This window comes from Chaetodon trifascialis, chromosome 7 (genome assembly GCF_039877785.1).
Source record: "Chaetodon trifascialis isolate fChaTrf1 chromosome 7, fChaTrf1.hap1, whole genome shotgun sequence".
NCBI classification, from domain to species: Eukaryota; Metazoa; Chordata; class Actinopteri; order Chaetodontiformes; family Chaetodontidae; genus Chaetodon; species Chaetodon trifascialis.
In genome coordinates, this window is record NC_092062.1 from 15,997,421 (window position 1) to 16,024,288 (window position 26,868).

At 39.8% G+C, this 26,868-nt stretch overlaps 4 protein-coding genes across 4 annotated transcripts; 2 read left to right on the plus strand and 2 right to left on the minus strand.

Annotated features, from left to right (window-relative positions):
• Positions 1 to 2,797: 2,797 nt before the first annotated feature.
• Positions 2,798 to 5,489, minus strand: LOC139333956 (chemerin-like receptor 1). Its single transcript, XM_070966678.1, has 2 exons — positions 5,465 to 5,489; positions 2,798 to 4,202 (listed from the first exon to the last, which is right to left on the minus strand). The coding sequence occupies exon 2, from the start codon at positions 4,189 to 4,191 to the stop codon at positions 3,076 to 3,078; it is 1,116 nt and encodes a 371-aa protein (XP_070822779.1). The 5' UTR covers positions 4,192 to 4,202; positions 5,465 to 5,489; the 3' UTR covers positions 2,798 to 3,075.
• Positions 5,490 to 10,307: 4,818 nt separating this feature from the next.
• fpr1 (formyl peptide receptor 1) lies at positions 10,308 to 12,319 on the minus strand. Its single transcript, XM_070966710.1, has 2 exons — positions 12,258 to 12,319; positions 10,308 to 11,616 (listed from the first exon to the last, which is right to left on the minus strand). The coding sequence occupies exon 2, from the start codon at positions 11,603 to 11,605 to the stop codon at positions 10,463 to 10,465; it is 1,143 nt and encodes a 380-aa protein (XP_070822811.1). The 5' UTR covers positions 11,606 to 11,616; positions 12,258 to 12,319; the 3' UTR covers positions 10,308 to 10,462.
• Positions 12,320 to 18,699: 6,380 nt separating this feature from the next.
• On the plus strand, positions 18,700 to 19,884 carry prss1 (serine protease 1). Its single transcript, XM_070966012.1, is given in 7 exon segments — positions 18,700 to 18,731; positions 18,878 to 19,051; positions 19,211 to 19,257; positions 19,260 to 19,431; positions 19,524 to 19,600; positions 19,603 to 19,650; positions 19,736 to 19,884. Coding segments are annotated over 7 exon segments (699 nt in total).
• Positions 19,885 to 23,977: 4,093 nt separating this feature from the next.
• Positions 23,978 to 26,051, plus strand: has1 (hyaluronan synthase 1). Its single transcript, XM_070966873.1, has 4 exons — positions 23,978 to 24,673; positions 24,785 to 25,010; positions 25,158 to 25,290; positions 25,376 to 26,051. Exons 1-4 carry the CDS (start codon positions 23,978 to 23,980, stop codon positions 26,049 to 26,051), a joined length of 1,731 nt encoding a protein of 576 aa, XP_070822974.1.
• The last annotated feature ends 817 nt before the right edge of the window (positions 26,052 to 26,868 follow it).

The window sequence follows — 26,868 nt, forward strand, 5'->3', positions numbered from 1 at the left end:
CTGTATCTGTAATTGTGGAATGCTTATTCCTGTTCCTTCATTGGGTACTGATCCATCCAACCACCCCAACTTCCTCTATAGGTGGACTGTCCTTGCTCTTTATGTCATTTGGTGCCTATGGAAGTGTATCAGACTACCCTGCATGAAAAATGATGCTAAAGGCTTTCTTTTTAAAGCCAAATACCACATACACTGACTTCGCAAATATAATGTTAGGTGTCATCTCGTCACTCCTCTGCCTATGCCACTTTATCCAATACCTGATGCACTTGCATGTGAATATTGTCCAAATTTTGACCTGTTTTCAATATGGGCCCATCATTAGCGAATAGTCATACACCCAAACCATTTCCCACTTAACAATATTAAATATAATTAATCATATATTTAAAAACTGGGCTGATTATCTACACTTATTTAAACAGTATGATCTCTCAAGAAGTTCTTCATCCACATCAGCATCCCACCTTGTACCCCAGCATCATACAGCTTTATAATAAAACCCTCCTTACACAAAATATTACATGCCTTCCTCAGTGTGGAGAAGTGCATCCACTCCTGTGTCTTCATTTGCTAGAGCCTTACCGATGTTCAAATGTAGTACTACTGCTCAGTCCAAAATGGATCATCCAACCCCTTAAATAGTAGTCTGTCAGAAGAAAAGTCTACAATAATAAACCACCAATACCAACACTTAAAAAAAAGGAGAAGAAAAAACATTAGCAAACAAACAAGTAGCACTTACTGGGCTTAGTTGTTACTTTACATAATACATAATGAGTTCATAGTAACTACTATATGTATTTATTTGATGAATGATTGTTATTAAAAGTGTTACTGTTAATTTATTAATCTAACTTCCATTTCTTTGTGTGTTGTTGTTAATTTCAGTCTTGAATATTTGTGCTGTTGCTCAGGCACACACTGATCTGAAATATCACGGCTATACGGCTTTGTTGTTCATTACTTGACTGTTAAGCAAAGCAGGGGCAGAAGAACTTTGAGTGTGCTCTTTGTCGCCCTCTGGTGTTCCTAAGATGTCCTCCTCAAGCATTGCCTGTTCCTGTTGATTGTCGCCAACCCTTTCCGGTGATGACTGCTTCGGCTACTTCTGTTGTCTAGCTTTGTTCAAGAGGAGTGCCAGGTGGCTGCAATGTAGCCTGCTCACTGCCTCTGCATTGGGCTGGTGCTGGGTCGTTGTGCAGTGGTAGCCTGCTTGGTATCTTTTGCCATCGGGGCCAAGCAGGATCATGTCAGCTTCAAAGACTTCTCATTGGGCTTCGTGACTTTTAAAGAGCATGAGTGGCACAGTCTCTATACTGGAGCACAGACTGATTTTCAGTTGTAACATCTATATTGACTAGAAGCCCATGGATGGTGTGGCATCAGTCCTTGGGTGAAGAAGCTCAGTGCTTGTCCTGTCATCTGTTCATTTCTTCCCTGCCACCATTCAACAACCATTTAACCTCTCACTCTTTGTGCATTTTCACCATACTAGGTGCACAGAAAGTGTTATGGAGAGGCAGCCCACTAAGTTCAACTTGTGAGGTGAGTAGGTTTAATGTGCTGTCCAAGCTTTCTACTCCATGATTGCTGTGCATATCAAATATTGGCATGTGGCCAATATTTGATCTAACTATTTTCTGGATCGTTACATTACAAAATGGCCCTTTTTGCACTCATACAATAAATATCTGCAGTGAATCCAATGCAATAACACAGACTCTGAGTGACACTGACAGGCTCACATTTCCATATTCACACACTGTTGTTCCACAGGAAATACCCAAAACTTGCCTCAGCAGGGAGGGATTTCTCAGTATTGCCACCTGTGCTTTGACAATGACTCAGCAGCTACCTCATTGGTTGTTGGATGCTATTAGACAATTTTGAAGTAATTCCTTCCTATAAGCAGATGGAGGATTTTATCAGCATTCATGATTTTTTTGATTTTTGATGATGATTGAATTTTTAAAGAAAAGTGTGTTTTTGAGAAATTGCTTTTTATTTTGAAGTACAACAACTTTGAAGTACAAAACTTCCCCCAAACACTACTGGTAGTACCTTATTATCAAACAAACAAACAAACAAACAAAAAAAGCACAACTTTTTAATTTAATAGTGACAAGGGATTAAAAACTTACTTCACACAGAAAATTACATTGTGAAATTATACAGAGGGGTCTAAATGTTTTCATGAGCTTTCCCCCACAATGCTCACATATCCTGTTTCACAAATAAAATTAACAAATTCATCCTAAAAGTTATTCATTTGAGCAGAACAACAGGAAATTAAGTATTCACTGTATTGACTTGAATATACACATAAAGCGAAAAGAAGGCTGGAGCACACAAACTGATTTTCAGCCTTTAAAGAAGTTTAGCATAAATTCAATAAGGCTGCATTCAATTCAACTACACACATACTACCAATGAATACGGTATTCAGTATGTATTACATAAAAAGACAATAAAGTAAAGTAAAGACAATAAATAATAATTAAGCACTGCCAGTAAGCACTACATACTGCAGACTGCTTTTCATTGTAGTATGCAATATGAAACTGCTAAATCAATTTATTTAGCAGTATGCTAGGACAGGCTAAGTCGGTTTTCAGTTTTGGAAAGCGGAAATAAACAATAACATGACTAATGGCATGTTTTCATCATCCTATACTTCACTGATGCCTAAAATATGGTAATGTCACAATCAAGTCTAATTGGCCTGATTCCCATTTCCAATTTCCCATTTCCTATTGCACATGTACCAATAAAACATTTTTCACTCTTAATCAAAAACATCCCCTTCCTACCTTGTTCAACAAAGCTTTAAGACAAAAGGCATTATAACATATTGTAAAATATTACCAACAGTTCCTTCCATTAGCATTTGAGGGCTCTTGTACAAAGACAGTCAAAGCAAAAAAGTAATCTGATACATGCATTTAGATTTCTGTCAAAATGATTTGCTATGCACAGGAGGCTTGGGCAATGTCTTGCTGATTAGGTCAAATGGGTGCTTTTAAATCACAACGTTATGACGGTAGAGGGCTCAGAGCTTCTGTTTATGTCATTTTACACCTCAGTACTTAGTAATGACTTGTCTTTGCTCCGACTGATGTCCATTGACTTTGTATCATTGCTCAAGCCAGAAGCCTCCTCCTGGAAGGCAGTCACCAGTACATTCAGAATGGATTTGCGGACTTTATCTTTGAAATCTTGGCCCATGCAAACATACAGCAGCAGATTCAAGCAACTGTTGATAAAGGCCAGGCTGGTGGTTATAGGGATGCCAGCAACAATGACATAGTCTAAAGTTTGACTGTGATTGGTCGCCGTGTAATTTAGAAATTCAATTAGAGCCATGATGTGATAAGGAGCCCAGCACAGGAAAAAAGTGGTGATAACAGCAGCGATGATCTTAGAAGTCCGACCTGCCTGGCTGGCCAGGGTGCGGTTTCCTCTGAGACGATGGATTATTACAGAATAACAGGAGACAATGACAGTGAAGGGGACAACAAATGCTAGCAGGAAGCGGGTGATGGTCATGGCCTGATGACGAAACTGTCCTAGCTGGATCACGGACAGTGTTTCATAATCGTCAGAAAGGGCAAAGTTGTTGAAGCAGATAATGATGTCGTCACCATTATATGATGGTCCAGTGTCCCTGAAGATGAAATATGGAATGCTGAGAATCAGAGCCAGGATCCAAACACCCAGACTCACACAGGACGCCTTGCGTACACTCCGATGGTTCTGTGCCCAGACGGGCCACACCACAGACACACATCTGTCCACACTGATCACCACCAGGATGTAGACACTGGCAAATATGTTCAGGGAGCTTAATGTGCTGTTCAGTTTGCACATGAACTTGCCGAAAGGCCAGTGGAAATCCAAAGCCAGGTACGTCACACTCAGGGGCAGGAATGCTGTGAAGAGGAAGTCGGCCACAGCAAGGTTGAGGAACCAAACTGTGTTCACTGTTTTCTTCATCTTGAAGCCAGTCACCCAGATAACCACTCCATTCCCGAGTGTACCAAGAACGAAGGCCAGGCTGTACACGATGAGAGACATGGTGTGGAGAGACTTTCTCAGATCAGCATACTTGTCAATGTAGTAATCTGTGTCATTATCAAATGCATCTGTTGTAGGGACGTAATAGGAAGGGGTTGTGTTCATTTCCATCATTGTCTTGAGACCTGCAATGGCAAGATGAAGAAACAATATGAGTGTTGTTTTCCTGTTTTACCTATTGTACATAGATGTGAATAACAATAATGATAAGATGATGATGCAAGAGACTACTGTACTAGTCAAATGTGTCTCAGTGCATGGTTTTTCTTTTTCTTCTTTACGATTTTATATGTATACACACACACACGCGCACGCACACATACATACATACATACACACATACATACATACACACATACACAATGGTAATTCCCATGATATGTATCTCAAATTAAGACAGTCAGAATGGATGCTGAATGTTTTGGTGGTGGGCAGTGATGTGTTAAAAGTACTCTTCCTGGGGTCCTTACTGGCAAATAAACAACAAATAACCACATGATCAACAAGTCCAAAAATTCAGTGTGAACCAGACATAAAGGTCAGAAAACATGTGAATTAATTGCTCAGATTAAGCAACCTAAATAGTAACCCATCATTGAAAAAAGAAAAAACTTGCCAAAACTTGCAACACCAAAAAATAAATAGAACATCTGAACCTGCATCTCACACACATTAGCGCAGCTCTGTTCTGTCTAATTTGAAGGTCTTTCAAAAGATCTTCCTGACCAGCATTTGAGCACATGACCGGGCATTACTCCAGGTGTGATTTGAGAAGTGACCTAACAACATCAGTCATAACAGAACACGGAACATGCGCAGAATATTTCGAGGAAATAGCGACGCTCTTTCCCATTTGCGGGTCAATGTAATCAACATGATCAGACCAAGACAGGAAGTTATCTAATTTAACACCCGGTAATTTAGTTTTGGTGGACAGAGCAGTAACATTAGCAACAACATTTCAACTATTAAAAGTAATACATTCAGTTTTGACAGTGTTAAGTGCTAATGGTTTCTCTGGACCCTGGGATTGGTTGAGGCTCCAGGAGCCCCGATGCAGGAGCAGATCCGTCACACTGCCTTTACATTAATACACCTACCACCTCCCCCTCACAACTTTCGTAGCCATCTGTCCTGTCAGTTTGACAGGAGCCTGTGTTTTAGCTTTTAAGATCAATACTGGCTCAGAGTAAGCTCTCTAAAATAAACCAACTTATCATAATTCATAAATTCTGCTTCACTGCTTTCTCATTCAAATCCTGGGTGAGAGGTCTCGGGTCAGTTTTTACTGTCATATTTCTTCGTAACTTCTGTAAAAATCTGATGATGATGATGATGATGATGATGATGATGATGATGGTGATGATGATTAGGCTATATAACTTACCGTTCTCACAGCTCTCCAGTCGGTTGAGGTCCGCATCAGAACGAATCAAGTTGCCACTTTTTTATATAGGCTACTAACGTGAGGGAAACGATGACGTCACACGGAGGAGGAGGAGCCGCACGCACTCACAAAACGACAAATGACAGATGACATTGACAGCTGAAGCTACAATATACATAAAGTTTAGTATTCTCCAGAGGAGCACCTGTAACCTCCTCTGTGCTGCCCAGTCAACATCTGGACATGTATCTGATATTTCAATGTCTAACTTGAACTCCCTGCCTGCTGATGGACACATGGAGATGAACACATGAACTATGCTGTCTCTCTGTACCCTTACAAAAAAGTTTATTACTATTATTATATACTATTAGTATACTTCTTTTAAACGAAGAATAAACAAATATACTTTCAGTTTACTTTTGATGTACTTATCAGAGATATACTGAACAAAGTTATACTTAAGTATACTTGGCTTATACTGAAAAGTATACTGAAAAGTCTATTTGGAACTTGTACTTGAACTTGAACTGAGATATACTTAGGAAATGTATAATAATGTTTAAGTATATTTGGATTGCAGTTGTGCTTATTCTTTTGATAGTAGCCTATTAAAATATTTTTCCCACACATATAGGCTTCTTTGAAGTACACTGCAGTATATTTTACATACTACCTCATGAACTTACATTCCACAAGTAAATTTGCAGTAACAAGTCAGCTTTGGGGTGGAATAGCTTAGAGTAAATAGTACATGGGTGGAAATGAACTTCATATTTTATGTAGTGTTATTAACCAACACAGAAACAGATAAACATTTGTCTGATTTTATTTAAGAAAAATAATTGACATTTCTTCCAAGGTCTCAGTATTATGACAGACTTGATACATACTGGCTGCTATTATGATCCATTACATATTAAGTATACCTAAATAGTAATCTAGTAGTATATTTTAAAGTGTGAAAAATAATATAGAAATAGTAAACTATAAGTATGATGTTAACTCCACTCCACAAAATTTTAAAGTATACTTGCAGTATGAAAATGATTAAACCAGTAGCTTCATGAAATTTTACTCAGTTTATACCTCAAGTATACTTAAAAGTGTCCTTTCATAGACAAAAAATTTGCTGCGTGTCATCCCCTCTCATTGCCCTTTTTCCCTGTCATGTCATGTCATGTCATGTCATGTCATGTCATGTCATGTCATGTCATGTCATGTTTTCAGCTGTCTGTCACAATAAAGGCAAAAAAAGCCCCCCCCCCAAAAAAAACTTGTTGTGTAGTTTTAGTACAAAATAAAACTTAAATGTAAACTACTGGTGTACTCAGTTTGTACTAAGTTTGCTACTCCTAACCTAAACAAATACTTAAAGTATACTTTCAGAAACTAAAAAGTGTGCTAGAAGTATATAACTAGCAAAATGTAAGTTTACTTGTAATATACTTGCAGTACAAAATAAAACTTAAATGTAAACTAATTGTGTACTCAAAGTTTACTTCTCTTAAACTTAAAGTGGGGCAATTTAGTCCCAAGAAGTATTGAAAAAGTACAATTAGAAACATGCTACTAGTATATTGATATAAGTATACTTGGAAAAATATACTTAAGCTTAAGAATACTTAATAAAATGAACTTGAAGTATACTTCTCTTTTGTAAGGGTATCCATCCTTCAAGCAAAAGAGATATTTCTAGCATCTAATTGAAATATCAGTGACGTGACAATAGCAGAAGTCTAGGATGTCTGCAGCCTGTTTTGTAATCTTTTTCAGGTTGTTTCCTTTTAAATTTGGAAAGACAGCTGCCACACCGTTGCAGCTGCTGATTACTGATAACTGAAGCAATAAGTTGGACCAAACTCAAAAAGTTTCTACCAACAGTGCTGGCATCACTTTACTTCTCAAGCACATCAAATAATACCATCTACTCCCTGTACTCTCAATGTTGAACCTCTTATTTTTTGTCGTGAAGAAGAGCATACACGTCAGATTTTTAACAAAGCCATTAACAACAATGTAGCACAGCATTAAACAGTGTCATGAAGTAACTGTTTTGCTTTGACTGAAGCATTCCCACAATGCACAGCTGTAGAAGACTACTCTTTGTACTTTTAGCAGCATAGTTTGGGTACACAAGTGTCTGTATTTGAAGATCATATCAAACAACAACTGATATCCACAGAGGATGACAATATACTGTGCATACACCATTAATGATATTGTGAAAGAGCACAGAGAGATCTAAATTCTCCCATGGGTATTTTCCTCATGTACAGAGTGTTATCATAAATTTACATTCACGTCAAAACTATTTCACTGATAAAATGAGCAAATTCATCAGACATTCTACCAGTTTGAGTTGTTACAACATGACATTATGTAAAAGCTTGTGATAATAACTGACTCAGGCACATTCTCATAATATTTATACATAATAAAAAGTGGCTGATGATTTTCCCACTTCCTGGCTTGACTGGAATGCACTTAAAAGAGCTGGAACATGGCAACTGAATAGCAGCCATTAATAGTGTAAACAGATTTGTAGCACAGTTAACACTATTAAAGGCTACAAATCAATCTGTGGGTTCCAGTGGCTTTTCCCCCTGAAGTCTGCTGTCCTTGATCTGAGGAGCAGAGGGGGAGTTTCTGGCACAACTTCACCTCCAAGGTGCATGAGAAGAGAAACAGGCTGAGGAGGTCTGAATAACATTTGCAGTATAAAGAAAGATTTTATTGATGGATTGACGTGTTTTGGCTTGTGGCCTCAGGGACATCATTAAAAACATGACAAATAATATTTAACTCCTCGATCTGAGAACTACGTGATGTATAAACGTGCTCTCTCTATTGGCAAATAGTAATAATAATAATTATGTAGAATAACCACAAAACATACATCCTATGATTGTCTCCTTGTTATTTACAGTAAATTATATTCACATGTCAAATTAGAGGAGTTGTCTGTGTGGCAGACCTATTAGACAGAGAGTGACGTTATATGGTCCTCATGAGATGCACATTATGAGTGGAAAAATGGTCAAGTCTGAATAAAGTTTTAATATGTGGTCGTCATCATCATCATCATCATCATCATCATCATCATCATCATCATCATCATTTATGGACTCATTGTGGAGTTTGCCATTTGAGATGAAGAACAACTCCAACAAAATAAATCAAAGTATCATTCATATTGTTAAGAATTAAAATAAAGCTTTTATAGAGAGGGTATACCAGAGCCATAGAGCACATAGAATAAGTGTGTATATCAAGTTTTACAATTGGATTAGTCCATGAACAGGTACTTAATAATAAAAATTTTGATAAGTTATTGATCTTTTAAGCTATTTTTTGGCGTAACAATGTCAAAAATTCACTGGTTCTTGCTTTTAAAATGTGAATATTTGGTGTTTTTTCTTTGTCTTTTTTGATAGTAAACTGGATATTGTTGGAATACTTGAAGATGTCACACTGTACTCTGGGAAACAAGGACGCTTTTCACATTATTTTATATACTCTGTATGATTAATTGAGTGAAAATTGAGAGAAAAACCTGGTAGATCAATCAATAAGGAAAATAATCTTTAATTTCAGTTTTGAAATAAACAGAGAAAAACAGGGAGAAAATGATACATTGAAATTCTCAGATTATGACACAACATGCAATGACTTAGGGTGCTATCAGACATATCCCCCCCCCCCCCCCCCCAAAAAAAAAGAAACAAAGAAACAACTAACAATGACAAATGATTTCAACAAAATCAAACAAAGGCAAGTGCTGCTGGCATACAATGCAGCTGCTAATTTATGCATAATCTCATAGTCACTCATATATATATATATATATATATATATAAAATCATCACCATTATCATCATATGTAGGCTTACATTAGGCTGTCCTTGCACTGAATAATAAATGTAAATTACATGTAGCATGCAGTAGACATGTAGCACTCAAAAGTCAGTTGAATCAGTGTCTCTGTGTTGCCAGATGACAGGCAACATAAGAAATAGATATTACACAGTGATTAACTTAATGTAAATTCTCACACAGATATAATGTGTTATACTAAATCTGATAGTGTAACTGACCACTTCACTTTCAGCTCATATGTACCCAAAGATGGTCTCTGTGGTCACTGTCATGTGGCCACTTTTGTCATGTTCATGACACATAACAGTACAAGTCATGTTGGGTGTGAACAGGAAGTTGAGAAATGAACTTGCTATAAGCCTGTTTGTAGTTCAGCAACACTGTTTCACGCTATAGATTATTCATTCAGTTAGATCTCTTCCATACCTTTGATTTCAGCCTGCTACATTCTATGGCAAGAAAGGCATGGTGGTCTTTGTCAAACTACTCTCAATACTATGTTATTAAGGTGATGTTCCAGTCTTTCTAGTTATTAATATAGCCTACAGTTATAGTCCTTAAACAACTGGGACGTGTTTAGTTACTTGTTTTCTTTGCTGACTCTTACAGGCAAGGACATATAGTAATCAGCACCTGAAGCGTGATAAATGGAAAGCACATACTTCCAAATCTTAAACTAATGTAAAAGCTATTTTGAAATTATGACTGAATTCTGTTGTCAAAAAAGACATATCCACTCACCCCATCATGGTCCACACTGTGAGTCAAAGTGCAGCCAACAACAGGATTGCATACAGGAGAAGCACCATTGTTACTCAAAAGATGAATGTAGCCGCTAAATGTAGCCACATTCTGTTTTCTGTCTTTCTAAAGCACTTCCCAATCTCTGGTTTTGATCGTGCCTATATAAATTTCAACTTTCCATCACTTCAAAATGCTTTTTTTCCCACAAATGCATCACAGATGGATCTACAGCTTATCGTCCAGTATTACCACCCGTCCGTTCTACCATACTGAAAGTACTCTAGGTGAAGTTAAGAGGCACCCACAGAAGCTAATAACAACAACAGCTTACATTTTCTATGTACAGATACAGTATTTGTTCATTCTTGGACAACTTTATACCTCGGCATCAGAAACAGACTTTTCTTTGCTCCGACTTGTGACCATTGAGTTTGTGTAGGTATAAGAGCGAGAAACCTCCTCCTGGAAGGCAGTCTCCAGTACATTCAGGATGGATTTACGGACTTTATCTTTGAAATCTTGGCCCATGAACACATACAGCAATGGGTTCAGGCAGCTGTTGAGAAAGGCCAGGCTGGTTGCTATAGGAACTCCGATAGTGGTGACATGGTCTAATGTTTCACTTGCATGAGTAGCCATGTGATTTACCAGCTCAATTAGAGCCATGATGTGATAAGGAGCCCAGCACAGGAAAAAAGTGGTGATAACAGCTGCAATGATCTTAAAGGGGCGACTGGACTGGCTGGCCAGGGTGCGGTTTCTTCTGAGACGATGGATTATTACAGCATAACATGAGACAATGACAGTGAAGGGGACAACAAATCCCAGGAGAAAGCGGGTGATGGTCATGGCCTGATGACGAAACTGTCGTAGCTGGTTCACGGACGGTGTTTCATAATCATCAGAAAATGCAAAGTTGTTGAAGCAGTTAATGATGTCGTCATTATTATATGATGGTCCAGTGTCCCTGAAGATGAAGTATGGAGCGCTGAGAATCAGAGCCAGGACCCAAACACCCAGACTCACACAGGACGCCTTGCGTACACTCCGATGGTTCTGTGCCCAGACGGGCCACACCACAGACACACATCTGTCCACACTGATCACCACCAGGATGTAGACACTGGCAAACATGTTCAGAAAGCTTATAGTGCTGTTCAGTTTGCACATGAACTTGCCGAAAGGCCAGTGGAAATCCATAGCTGTGTACGTCACACTCAGGGGCAAGAATGCTGTGAAGAGGAAGTCGGCCACAGCAAGGTTGAGGAACCAAACTGTGTTCACTGTTTTCTTCATCTTGAAGCCAGTCACCCAGATAACCACTCCATTCCCGAGCACACCAAGAATGAAGGCCAGGCAGTACACAATGAGAGACATGGTGTTGAGGGACTGTCTCAGCTCGGCATGCTCGTCCTTATAGTCATACTCATCGTCATCGTCATACAAAGTGCCATTTCTTCCAGTTCCATCTGTTGTATTCATGTGATAGAGAGGGGTAGCGGTCAATAGCTCCATCATTGTCGAGAGGCCTGCAATTAAAGAAATATAATAAATAAATAATAATAATAAATAATAATAAAGAACTTTTTTATTTTGCCTAGAGGTCAACAACAGTCAATTATGTTCAATCTAAATGTTTTTTTTATTAAAAGTAAAGATATTCTTTCAAATGTCCATGTGCTGTTCACATGGTTCGAACTGTGGAGCACCACAGAAGACATTACCACAAATCTTAACCAGAAAATTTCCCAACTTTCTGTGATGGTTAGTGGCTTAACAGTAACAAATTTGAAACTACTACTACGTCTTGCACAACAATCGCATGCTCACATTTTCCTTCTGAATAAACGGAACGAAATCTGATGAGCAAAAGCTTCTGCAAAGTTATGATCAGAGTGGAACCACAGTCAGCTCAGCAAAGCCTCTGGAAGCTTTCCCACGCGCTGCGCCTGCATAGGCTTAATTAAGAGTTTCACAATTTTGCGCTGTCAATTGCTCGAGAAAACCTTCATCTTCCTCAACAACTCTATGAAACTAGGCGGCTCAAATTCCAGTCTAAGAAGTTTTCCCCAGTTTGCTGGAGACTTCTTAAGATGTTTCCATCGGCCGCTTCTTCCTCTCAGTTTGGTGTAATACACTGAATTCAGGTTTATCATAACGGCCACTGTACCTTTCTCAAAGCGCCAGTCCGATGATGAGGATTTGTCCGCTGCAAAGGCAACACCGGTCAAGTCTGACTGGTCTACGGGAATTGTGGAGTCCTGATCCCGGACTCCTTAAATATGTGACGTCATCGCTCACATCGAGGCGGGACCTCGGGCGACTCGCATCGCCTTCATTTGAGGACCATTAAACTTCTTGTACTACACACTATGGCTGTTAGTACTGCTGTTCATGAACAATGTTAGATCATTTTCCAAAAGTTTTAGGTTGTGTGAAAGATGAGTTACATGAATGCATACAGTCTGAAGATGCAGTATGTGTGTATAATTCACTGGAGCCCCTGCACTGACAAAATGCTACATGCTGCTGTCTCAATACTGGCTCTTATCTTCAAGTGTGCTGCTAATCTGGAGTCTGACACAGAAATCTTGCAGGGACACGTATTCTTTGAATGCTGCATGATAGAGCCTTTGTCCTTTGGGAAACTCCACAAGTAAAAACACCAAGTAACCAAACAACTAAATGCATAAATTGTGGGTTGCCGTGGATGACTACCTGAGAAAGAGTGGAGCTGTGACTTGCGCACCAGTGATCCTGCTGTGTAATGTGTTTTTCTCTGTGTGGGTTGAGCTCATGTTTGCTTGAGGTTAAGTGTAATAGCTCTGTGTTGACTGTGTGAATCGACATCTGGACATGTAGGTTACATATTTTTAATGTCCCGTCTCTTCACCCTGCACTGCGTATACAAAAGTCACAGCAGCATCTGTCGATAATTTAGGGTTGCCTTGCAGTTTTATAAAATAGCAGGCTACTCCCTCTGTGTCACTGTCCATTAGAGGCAGGACACATGACTGTAGTGCCTCTGTGGAATTAAACCTGCAAACAAAATAGAAGAAAAATCCACATTATTGGAATTTGAATCAGTTTGGGGGCAGTTTCACAGCAGTACGCAATCTGCATATATTCCTACTGGTCTGCATCATCTTTTGCACTTTTAACCACGTCTGTGCAGTTGCTGTATATGATATGTTAGAGAAGTATACTTGGAAAATATGAGACAAGTTGGAATTTTAAGCAGGCAAGAACACAACTACAGAGTATGCAAACAGTCCATATGCATCATGGTTTTGTACTTGCAGTGTAGTCATTTTCTATAGTTAATTGAAACAAAAATTTTGCATGCACTCCAAAGTTAAAAAAGGAACTTGGGATAAGGATGGGATGTTTCTGGTCACTGAGGAACACTCATTACACTGAACCATGCATGCATTCCTGAAACATTTGACATTTACAGTGTATGCCAAAAGGTGCATAAGTGTACGAATCACTACAGAACTGGCAAACAACCGCAGACCTGACTGCAAACTTTAAACAAAAGAGAATTCTTATACACACCCTCAAGCAAACCTAAGCTGTAATTCCCGGCAATTTCATCTTCTAAACCAGCCTGCTACATTCCTGCTGCTGTAGTACCTCAAATACATCCCAGTCAAGTTCTCTGAGTCTTGAAAAAGTGGAACTCAAATCTGTTCCAAGACCTTTCAGTAACATGGACCAACACATTAGCTGAATAAAAATGTTATTTTGAACAAATAAAAGGTCATAACAGATGATGTAATGAAATGCCCTCACATGCTGAAATTTCATGCAGTGAATGGTTTTTTGATGTTTAAATGATCACATGTGGAAGTAGAGAAATGCAACACAACAGGAGAAGATAAAAACTGTAAAATAGAATAATAAGAGCAAGATGGAGGCATGAACGTGGGGGAGTTTTGGCAGGAGACACAATCATTCTCATGTCCCTGGAGTGTGTAGCCCTACCTTTCAGTGGGGAAAAACATTTCATCTGAGTTTAAGTTTATGGTCATATTTCCTCCCACATGGTTCCTCTTTACTCTTGGTGTTGCTGCCCCACTACCCACACATTTGTACATCTGTATGAGATGGTTGTGAGTTCATTTTTTTTTTTTTTTTTGGCAGAATTTTCTGTGGAAAATTATATTTCTTTGCATTTGATGTGTAAAAACACTAAGATGAATCAACCATACCAGCATGAAAAATAAATGTGAGTCAGATTGACAGCCTTGAACCGCATCTTAATAAACAAACTTTATCAACAAGAATTAAAGAGATGCTCAAAAGCACATGGCTAAAATCTTTCATAAAGGTTGAAAACATCTGGTTTCTTATATTTAAATATAGTCAGTTGGCAATAATCATTTTAATATCGGAGACAGAACTTCGTCAAGTTGAAGTACTTTTGACAATTAGGCCTAAAGTGGCTAAAAAGTGGCAAAACTACGTATATCTGTATTACAGCGAATACTTGCACCCCTTAAAAAAAGAGGTAAATAAAATTCTAAATATCTACATCTAGGGATTTGATCTTTATCAGTCAAACAATCAGACAAAGAAGGATCTTCGTGGTGATGGTGGCTTTGAAGATCTAAACCACAATGGCTGTTCACATAGTGAAGCACAGCGAGGCTCAAAACTTTGAACTGATCAGATTCTCACAGTCAGAACTGCTAGAACCTGCCCAACCTTAAAACTGAATCCCCTGCTAATGTACACACACACCACACAGGAACTATGTCCTGCCAATAATCCAGATGTGAGGGGGAGGAAGTAAGCAAAGAGAGAGGGGGAAAGGGAGAGAGAGAGAGAGAGAGTGAGAGACACTATAAGTCTGTGTATGTGTCTGAGTCTCTGCATGAGATCAGAGCAACTCCCTTACTCGGTGTGTAGGAGGACTCGTGTTATCATTGCCTTATTTTCTGGATACATAAATATTCAGCATTTGAATCCCCACTGAGCGATATTTTACACCAGGTCCAAAAACAATTCATTCTAAGTGCCGGAAACAGTTTAAAATAAGCTGACCCAGTTAACTTCATGACTCGCTTCAAAACTACAGTGAACGGCTCCATTTGTCCAACACTAAATGACTTTACTCTTTTAGCTGAAGTCTAGACAGTATGACTACTTTGTTGAATTTGGTTATGATCCCATTGAGCAATACATCCTGCACTTTTCACTTCTTTGCTAAAATGTGTGTGTTTTTATTTTATTTTTTTTGCTGTATAGTTTTGCAACAGAACTTAAAGGCAGAGCATTTTGCTGCTGTCTGTAGGGGATATTAATAGCTATCCCAAGGCTATAGTTTGAGGGAAGCCTTCAGAGCCCAGGGCTTGCCAGAGTTCTTGATTTACCAACCAAACGTGCAATTATGTGTGTGCTGCACAAATACCAATTTGGGTGTGTAAAACAACTAGTGGAGGTTTAAAGGGAATTTAGTTTTAGCAGAGGGTGATATATGCAGCTAGAGTTTGGGGGTCTATTTACTAAAACAGCTGGATGGGTGGGCGAGCAACCTGAAAGACACAACTAACGTATGTATGACTGCACGTGGGACAGTCAAGTACTAATGATATACTCCATCTCCCAGTGTCACTGTTATACACCCAGTATTTTTCGTCGCTGCTGAGTGCACAACACTGTGAGCTCACAGCATTTGTAAATCCTTTGTGAAACGGTGGCTAACTAACTGTTGTGTTGAAACTTCTAGGCTCCAGTAACGCTGTCACAAAGACACAAATAGTGGGAATCTGCTGTGTCCTGAAACCTCAAAGGTTTGTTGATCTTGTTGCGGTGCTGACTGGAAATCAAACCCTTGTCTCACGGGTGTGGAGAGGTCAGGAATTTTGTTTTTCAAGTCAAAACCGGTGCCAGCGTCTTTTGCTCCTATGGCTCAGTGACAGTTTTTTTCCATGAAATACACCACACACAGGGGAAAAAAAAGCTGAACCTCAATAACCTAAACCACTTCCTTACATTCGTCCCTACTTTCAACCACAACGCCTGGTCCCCCTCAGCAGACCTAAGGGATATGAATAATCAGCCTGGGCAGCAGACAGCAAACAAGCCTGGCAGTGCCGAATTCATACAGTTTGACACAGTGCTCTCTCTGTCTGTCCAAGGGTATTTTGAGGCATGGAATGGGATGAGGGGAACCGGAACTTGTTAAACAGGGAGCACCAGATGGGGAAATCAGAGGAAGTTTTGATCTTTTCCATATACTGCAACTAAGGGTTAGGGTGGCAAATACTGGAATTGTTGTGGTGCTGGTCGTTATTTGAAGGTCAATGACGGTTTTAGATTGCAGAGATGGCAGCAACGTATTCATCTAGTTTCTCAGTTGGTCCAGTTGATCACATCCCAGATGCTATTGTTCAGATGTGCAACTAAACAGGCATCTGGGTGTCATATGTGAGTCTATCAAAGACATTTCTGAGCAATTAGCTCAAGGACTCTCTGGGAATTTTAATGATTTTGGCAATTTAGTTTTCTCTAATAAATGCGACTGAAATGTCCTTTAGCCTGTTTACTATTGAAAACTTAATGAAAATCTATCACTATGGTATACTGGAGGTCTTGTGAAAATCTGTACACAACAAGTGAGCAAACACAAGATCACAGCAATGAACAAATCTGCAACCTGAGACATTTTTATCTTTACAGAGAGTGAGCTTCTCAGAAGAAAGTGCCAAGTTGTTGCACTTGTTTACAATCAAAGCATACAAGCAATGATATGCAGGTTGCAAAAGGAATGAGGCAGACAGCGTGTGTGCCACTCAGTAATGTGGGGGAGAACTTGCCTGTGCGAGATGGGAATGCGTTATATTTTAGCCTTAAGTGTATAATCACAGGCTTTGGTTAAATGTACCCTCACATTTAAATGTTTCCCTGTCTGGTGCTGATAAACACCTATGCTCATACATGAGTAACAGAGCCTTGTACCTCTCAGTACGTCTCCGTCCTGAAACTTTGACTCAGCAATGAGTTTTGCAATGTTGAAACATGCAGAGTGCTGATTTCCTGTATGTCATACCCAAACCAGGGATGTAGAGGAAAAAGATATATGAGTTTTCCAAACTGCTTTCCATCTTGAATTTCAAAACAGGATTTTAAAATGAAGCTGTAATACAAAGTTCTGCTTTACAGACCGTTCTTTTCTTGTAGCTTATTTAAATTGTGTACATGGCTCCTAAACTTGCACAGTTGTGTAATGATGTGATGAAAAACTGACATTTTACTGGTATTGTTATATACATTCTGTGTTTGTCTGTATGTTTAAGTGCTACTGCAAAATAATTTCCCAAATTGGGATCAATAAAGAAGCAGTCTAAAGTCTAAAGTATGGTCCAGGAAAATCAAAATGCTCTGAGCATGTAGAAATACTAACACTTTCATATCATGTTTTGCAACACAGAATACCTGTTGCATTTTTTCCAGAGAGCAGCTTGCTGATAAACAGCCTGATATGAGAAGCCTAAGCAGAAGCAGAACAGTACTTTTTTTTTTTTTTTTTTTTTAAATGGTACTCTGAATGTTGAAAAATAGCACACTTGCAATAGCAGAATTTTAGTCAATTTTCCCTCACATACCAAGTCTTACTCAACATCCACTGGGTAGGATGTCACTTTGTGGTTTATTTGAAGACAGTACATGTCATATCCAGTATCTGATTGTAAAACCCTGATTCCAAAAGAGTTAAGATGCTGTGTAAAACATAAATAAAACAGCAGGTAATAATTTGCTAATCCTTTTTGACATTATACTCAATTGTAAACAGTACAAAGACAATATATTTAATGTTTGACCTCATCAGCATCATTGATTTTTGTAAATATCTGCTTATTCTGAATTCAATGCAGCAACATGTTTCAAAGTTGGGACAGGAGCAACAAAAGACTGGGAAAGTAGTGGAATGCTCCAAAAACACCTGTTTGGAACATTCCACAGGTAAACAGGTTCATTGAAAACAGGTGATAGTATCATGATTGGGTATGAAAGAGGCATCCTGGAAAGGCTCAGTCATTCACAAGCAAGGAGGAAGTGAGGTTCACCACTTTGTGAACACATAATTGCATTAAAGAGATTGGAAATTTTGCAAACACAGTTTGTTTGAAAATGATTACATTCTGTTCTTATTGATGTTTTAACGTCGTTAAGTGTCATTGTTGTAAGAAATCATTAACATCATGGCTTGCTTACATAAAGAATATACTAACACGGTGAGATTTGTGATGCAGAGAGAAATTACTCAAAATCATACATAACAACATTAAGAAATAAAAACATACAGCATGTGTTGACTGAATGTGTACTGATGAAGGGGACTTCCAAATGTCAGGATTTACAATTCAATTTGTTTCCTAGTCCTAGTTATTTTCACAGTAATGACTTGAAATGTTTTTTTCTTTGTCTTTTACAGCTTATTGTCCACTAAACCTAGTGTTCTGGAGAAATGTAACACATTTAGTGTTTGAGGTGTGCATACCTCTGACGTTAGAAGACCTTGAGTAAAAGAAGATAAGAGGACTAAAATACCTGAAACTAAGAGGGTGCGGGTAATTAATCTGCCGGTGATACAGACAGAAGGCATGAAGCTTCTCCTTCTGATTCTCTTTGGAGGGCAGGTACAGAACAGAATTTATATTTGCTGTAAAACATCTGATTAAGGGGCATCAAATGCCTCATGTTATTATGATGCACTATAAATGCGAATACACCACTAACGTGATTTTCTCTGTCACTTCTTTATTCTTGCTTTTTATCATTTGCAGTTGTCCTGAAAGGCGATAGCAAGATTGTTGGAGGTCATGAGTGCCCAAACAATTCTGTACCCCACCAACTGTCTCTGTTTGCTGGGTACAACTCCTGTGGTGGGACTCTTCTGTCTGATGTGTGGGTGACCTCTGCTGCGCACTGCAAACCAAAATAGGCGAGACGAGCGCTAACCTCCAGCCGCTGGTTTACACTGATGGATTTATATTGTGTTTGGAAACTTAAAATCTGGCTTTTTCATGGTGGTTTTCCCTTAAGCTCGGGAGCAGTGAGAGCACACAATAACCTTAAAGATGGCTTTATTTCTTCCGGGTCAGGTTCGGCTAGAGAGCACGTCATCTGGGAACATGAGGGGACTGAGCAGGATATAATGTCATTATGATTATCTGCCACCCTGACTACAACTCCTACACACAGGACAGTGATATCATGCTGATCAAACTGAGTCGATCTGCCACCCTGAACAGATACATAGGCCCTGCTTCACTTCCTTCAAAGTGTACTGGTGACAGGACAATGTGCCAGAGCTCTGAGTTACCTGCTGTCATGTAGTTGTAAACTAGAAACACTGTGTTAGAAGCTCTTTTTAATACCATTACATGCACACTTTGCATGCTCTTTTTGTGTCTTTTCCAGCGAGGTACCCTGATAAATTGCAGTGCTTGGATGCTGCTCTCCTGAGTGATGACACATGCTTTAATCTATATCCTTTCCAAATTACATGATATGTGTTGGCTATCTGGACGGAGAGAAGGACCCCTGTCAGGTCATATAGAGGTCATGGGTGGTGTTTCTGCATCTTGACATAAAGGGTCCACAAATGAAAACAACCTCATCTGTTTTCTCTTTACCGTGACTCCAGGGGACCCATGATGCGTGATGGGGAACTCCAGGGAGTTGTGTCTTGGGGGCATGGCTGCACTCTGAGAACCAAGCTGGGGGTGTATGCAAAAATTTGCAATTACATGTCTTGGATCAGGGGCACCATGGCACCTGGCTGAGCAGAAAAGATATCAGAATCAGAATCAGAAAAAGCTTTAATGCCAAGTACGATTTTACACATAAGAGGAATTTGCTTTGGTGAGGTTAAAGTCATTAAAGTCAACGAGATGATGTGGTGTGTGTGTGTGTGTGTGTGTGTGTGTGTGTGTGTGTGTGTGTGTGTGTGTGTGTGTGTGTGTGTGTGTGTGTGTGTGTTTGTGTGTGTGGTGTATACAGGTATGTTAGTGTGTCCTCTGAAAGAATGACAGAGGTATCTAAGAAAAACAACTTCTAACATCCTATGTGAAGAGAAACACATCTGCTCTTCTCCTCACACACACACACACACACACACACACACACACACACACACACACACACACACACATATATATATATACACACAGGTGACTGCTTCCACAAGAACCCAGACTTTACACAACAGTAAAATGACAGACAGGTGTTTTACTCCATGGGTGTCCAAAATTAGTAACTGTGTTGTATGTGTTTTTGAGAAGCCACTTGTGCTCAATAAAGTAATTCGTAGCTTTGGTAAGCGTGACTGTAAATCAAAATGGAAAGTATCAAAGAGTATAATATGGTGTGTAACACATCTAGCTGCCTCCCATGCTGTCACAGTGTGTGGCTCTAAGAGCTCTGACTCAGAATGACTATACAGTGAATGTGCAGACATGTTTCTTGCTCAAGGATTCCTCAGTGGAACACAGAAGAGTTGAGGAATGAACCTGACATTTACAGTCAGCCAGCAGTAAATCACCATGGCAAAAAAAGAGAAATGCTGCTACACTGCTCTCTGTGGGCTGAAACTATAAAACATGTAGTGCACTCTGGCCACACTCCATAATCACTGATTATGGAGCACTGCTACATATGTGGTACTTAGGCAGTTGACTATCTAGTAACTTTTTTAGCTGTAGCTCTTCAGATTACCATTGGAGTTCCATGATGTAGTGGTTGGGCCTGTTGGCACAGGCTCTATTTTTAATGAATATATAAATGCAGGTGAACATCATCAAGCAGATTTTCGAGGCCCTGAAGGAGTTACTAATGCCCTGCTAGTGACACTGCTCTATAACCTCATTGTGGAGCAGCATCAGGTGCACATATGAGAATACTTGATCACAAAATCCCCACATGATTTAAGTGGTTGCTTGGGTGTGGCAGAAAGCGGAGGAGTGAGTCACCAGGCATTTGCTTGACCACTGAATAAAGACCTAACGAGGTTTCTGAGGACTCAAAGGCTATGTACAATAAATAGCTCTCGACTCTATGAAGCATGCAGGATGTTGCACTTTTTTTTTTTTTTTTCAAACATGGTTTTGGATAGGATGTTGATTCTGGCAACACAGACGTCCATGTTTTCAAGCCGACAGAATTCCACAATTTACGAGCTACTTCGAAGATGTGGCAGCTTAGTAAAAGAGTCTCTCGGCTTCTTCAGTGTCCTTTACAGTACATGTAATTGATGTGGCCGCAGACTAATGCAGCTTATCCCAAAGCAATGATTAGCCAGGGACATGTCAGATGAAACCAGCAGTTTAGCCTTGACCTTTTCATAATAACTGAGCTATAAAAAGGAGAGAGAAGCGAAGCAAAATCTATGATTGACTGAGTAATAATTGAATAATGTAGTATGTGAAAAGACATAAATATAATATTTGATGGAGGAAAGAGAACATATTGGAAATGATGACTTAATTGTGACTACAATAGCAAAGAAGCACACCATTTGCATCCATTGAATTAACTTTCCATATATTAAGTCACATATGACAAGCTGCAACAGTTGCTACAGCACAGTTGATGTCTTATAGTACAATACTGCAGTAAACAGTTAAAGGACTCTCATGAACTAGCATGTGAAACATGAGGCTGCATCTGCAAAACAAAGATCATCTACAGCTGCAAAGCACATTAATGGAAACAAACAGTTCACATGGAGAATCCCCACATATAATAACATATCCAGTAAGTCAAGCCCGTTCTCTGTCCCCTGCACACATTGGCTGGCACGGCCTCCATACGTGACATCAGCCACCCGGTGGCTTCTATTTGGGTCTGACATGAAGCGTGTTGATGGCTCAGGCCAGCTCCTGTGGCTAAGGGTGTGGACCCTCATGAGCGGTCAACAGATTCCCCTGTAAAGAAACTCTCCAGGGATGTAATCATGGTTAAGTCGGGACAGTGGCAGCAACTCAGTCAACCAGAAGGGGCAGCTTCAGTCCTCTGAAGTCAGAGATTAGTAGTAAAGACCAGAGACATGACTTCCTTTAACTCCTACTACACTTCACAACTAAGAAGACTAACCTCACTTCCTCCCTACTTCCTACTACTGCACTACAGCTTTGGTTTCTTGACTTTTGCAGTTTCAGATAGGAGCCAGCAGAGGGCAACGTCCAACTTGTGTACAAGCTTGATTGCAGCTTCTGGAGTTACTAATCTTTTCTCTGTGATGTGATTGAACACTTTCACGTTCTGTTCAATGGACGCGCAGTTTCCAGCAAAACGGAACCGAACGGGATTTCACTTCTACAGATATCTGTGCAGAAACATTCACGTCTTAAACTGAATGTTTCTGCACAGATATCTGTACATGCAGGCTGCAGCTGATGAAATAAATATCAATAAAACGAAAAATAAAAATAAAAATAGAATAAATTAAAATGGTGTAAATGGAAAAGGTCCAGGTTAATGTTAGGTCTGAGGTAGGGTTGGGCTGGCTGTAAGAGGCAAACTGTGGTCAATGTAAGAGTAAGAGGGAACCCCAGAAGTCCTCCCCCAGCTTCCAAACGGATGAGTTAATTTATTCACAGTTAAAACAATGAGAAAATGTACAAAAACATGGTCAAACATTGATCTCCACTGTGTCTATTTCAGGTTCATTTTTTTTTAACAGTCTCTATGGCAAAAGGGAAAAACAAAGCAGCCGTACGCACGCCGCACACTCGAGTCCGCAGCCAGCGGGACCACCGCCTTGCTCCTGACGCACGGCTGAGTCAGCGGGGGCGCGCGTAATTGATAATTCCCAAGACATAAAAAGCGCGCACATGGCTCCTTCCCCATCCCTTCTTCAACCTGGAAGCCTATAAAACCAACAAACTTCACGCCAAGCCTCCAAACAAGAGAAACACCGAGTGGATGTCTCGCAAATTTAAAGCCAGGGGAACTTGACATCAGGTAAGGTTAAAAATAAGCAACGTTGTCATGTGTTTAGTTACGTTTTTATTCCTGATTTGCTGACGAATGTATTTGTAAAGTCATAATACAATGCAATTGAATTTGAATTGTTATAGAGACAGGTTGTCACTTAAATAAAAATGTCTTTCTATGGAGTCATGCCCATTCATCAACGTTGATGTGATTGAGAGAAATATACTTAAAAACAGATGTCAGATTTCTGCCAGCAGTAAGATGCCTGGTGCTTTTTTATGTATCACATTTATACCCACTCTTCCATTTATTCTTTATTTAATAATTAATCTGGTCAACTGATTAGCACAAGTGTTGCTTCTTGCTTTATATAGCGACTTTTTTTGTAGTAGTATCAGAATGAGATTTTGTGGTTTCTGTATGTGGGGGATGATTAAGTAGGCCTACAACCTGCAGTTTTCATTGTGAAAGATTGTTCTATATTCTTAAATGTCTCAAATATCATATAAATAAGATTTCATTGAATACATTTAAATAAGTAAAACAATAGGTAAGAAAACGATCAGTTATTTCTTTTGCACTCACAGTAGCCTGTATGTTATCACTGCTAAATTACCTGAATCATTACATGTGTTGTATACAATCAGGCACAGTTGTCAGTGATATACAGTCTTGAATAAAGACTTAGTACCCAGGATTTTTAAAATGATAGACTGCAGGTAAAATGTTTTTGCCTGGAAGCTGTACTATTTTCCAACATATAAAAACTTAACATGTCTTACAACAGTCCCCATAAAACAACTAATTCCTTTTAATACACCCTTTTTCCAAACCACAGTGACTGTCTGAGTACATTTTTAGCATTTAGGAATCCATCCTTGATGCATGTACAAGCCATAACTAACATGTGGTGTCTGTATGTCTCTTAGGTAAAGAAACACAATGGAGCTGAATCCTTTATTGATGAAGCTGGGCTCAATAATCCGTGCCATCCTCACATTCCTCTTTGCTTTGCTGGTTCTGGGTGTGATGGTGTGGGCCTATGTTGAGGGTTTCCAGCTGGTCACCTCCATGTATGGAATCATCTCCTTTGGCTTTTATGGACTGCTCCTCTCCCTCCACCTGTTGGTCCAGAGCTTCTTCTCCTTTGTTGAGCACCGGCGAATGAAAGCTCGTACAGATCCGTGCACCTTTACCAAAACCATTGGCTTCACAATATCGGCTTACCAGGAGGACCCTGTTTATCTGAGAGAGTGCCTCAACTCCATCAGGGCACTCGAGTATCCTCCTGAGCTGCTGCGTATCATCATGGTGGTAGACGGGAACACAGATGATGACCGATATATGATGGACATGTTCAGAGAGGTGTTTGCTGACCAGGACCCTGGCTGTTATGTGTGGAGGCACAACTACCACACATGGGACCCGACCCAGGCCCAGAACGATGTAGAAATGGCGACAGAAATGGACCAACAAGGGGATGCTGATTATATTATGGGGGAGGATCCACAGAGAAAAGATGTAGAGCACTTGATCCAGAGCAAGAGGTGCGTGTGCATCATGCAGAAGTGGGGCGGCAAGCGGGAAGTGATGTACACAGCCTTTAAAGCGCTCGGGTCGTCAGTTGACTATATACAGGTACCTATTTTTCATTCAGAATTCATATTCCTGAAGATAAGATAATTTTAAGAAAAGAAAATTAAAGCATGGCACATGTGTGATGACATGACTTGCTCTCTCTTCCCCCAGGTGTGCGACTCAGACACGAAGCTGGACTCTTTGGCTACCGTGGAGCTGTGTAAAGTGTTGGAGAGCAACCCCAAGTATGGTGCTGTGGGAGGAGATGTGATGATCCTTAACATGAAGGAATCTTACATCAGCTTCATGAGCAGTCTTAGGTACTGGATGGCTTTCAACATCGAGAGGTCCTGCCAGTCCTTCTTCAACTGTGTGTCCTGCATAAGTGGTCCTTTGGGTAAGGAACTAAATTTTTCCTGTGAGGTCGATCATAGTAATGATTAGGCATGTCATGCAGTGGTAGTCATGGCTTTCATGTACTACTGTAACTCATTGTAACTAATATGTCTTTTGTGTTCATGGTGTCTTGAATTGACCCATGAAGGTCTATACAGGAACGATCTCCTCCAGCAATTTCTGGAGTCCTGGTACAATCAGAAGTTTTTGGGAACTCACTGCACGTTTGGTGATGACAGACATCTTACCAACCGTATGCTGAGCATGGGCTATGCTACAAAGTAAGAGGCTTGTCAATATTGTGCACACACAACATCAGCCACAGTTATTTTGATGAGTTTCACAGATCTCATTTTTGCAATTCAGGTACACAGCCCGCTCCAAGTGCTACACAGAGACGCCTGGTCAGTTTCTGCGCTGGCTCAACCAGCAGACTCGCTGGACAAAATCTTACTTCCGTGAGTGGCTCTACAATGCAATGTGGTGGCACAAACACCACCTCTGGATGACCTACGAGTCCATTGTCTCAGGCATTTTCCCCTTCTTTGTCACTGCCACCATCATCCAGGTGTTTTGGACAGGCACACTGTGGGACCTCCTCTGGATCCTGTGCTGCATCCAGCTGATTGGGCTGGTGAAAGCGGCATACGCCTGCATCCTGCGCAGAGACATGGTGATGGTGTTCATGTCCCTGTACTCAGTTCTGTACATGACCAGCTTGCTGCCTGCTAAGTACTTTGCCATTCTCACCATGAACAAAAGCAGCTGGGGGACATCAGGCAGGCGTAAAATTGTGGGCAACTACATGCCCCTCCTCCCTCTGTCAGTATGGGCAGCCATCTTATTAGGTGGGCTTGGTTACACAATCTACAAGGAGAGTCAACTGAACTGGTTAAGTGCAGCCAAAGTGATGGAGGCCAAATTTCTTATTTTTGGCTCTGTGGCCTACACGTGCTACTGGCTGCTAATGATATTCCTGTACTGGGTGTGGTTCCGCAGGTTATGTAGGAATCGTTCCCAAAATTACAAAGTCAGTGTGTAGGTCTGCAGTGAAGAACTAAGAGAAGGAAGATAATTTATTTGAATTCAACGACTGACCTTATTTTTGTTCAGTCAATTTAACTTATTTATTTTGCCTCACATTTCAGTGAGGGATGGACAGGAGCTTTTCATGCAGCTGCTGAACCAAGTTCCAAAAATAAATAAATATTGGTAACATTGATGAAATGGATGACTTCCATATTAAATAGAGTTTTAAAAAATATCACTAATATATAGGATGACAAAAATTTGATTCATATAGAGATGTTGTTGCACATTTAAGTGAAATTGTACTGAGGGCTTTTGGCTCTTGTACCGCTCAGGTTTCTCTTTGTCAAATTATGATCGCAGAGATGGCCGTCCATCACATATTTATTTGTCATATCGGAAGATTGGAAATGTGCTCTTTAAGTCACATGTTTTGTATTTAAGGGTGTGGGTAATGGATCTTGGGTTATGTGTATGTATATTACGTTAACAACACATAGAACTCCACTTACGGATGCTGGACTGTGTCAATTTAGTTACCATTACTTCACCACTGTTGTTGTTATTGCACTGGATCCTGGATGGCACTTACTGCAGTGTTGCAGACCTACTTGAAATACAGAAAATGGCAGTATAGTATTGCACAATGGAAAAAATGTTCAGGCCGAAAACAAGAAACTGTACCTCTCTGAGACAACCAAACAATGATAATGACGCTGTGGCTGAGGACTGAAATATGGGGTCACTTAACTCAAACCAGAAATGATAGGGAATGAAGTTTCTTTTAGTTTTGTATTGTAATGAGTTTTCACATATATTTTCTAAGCAAC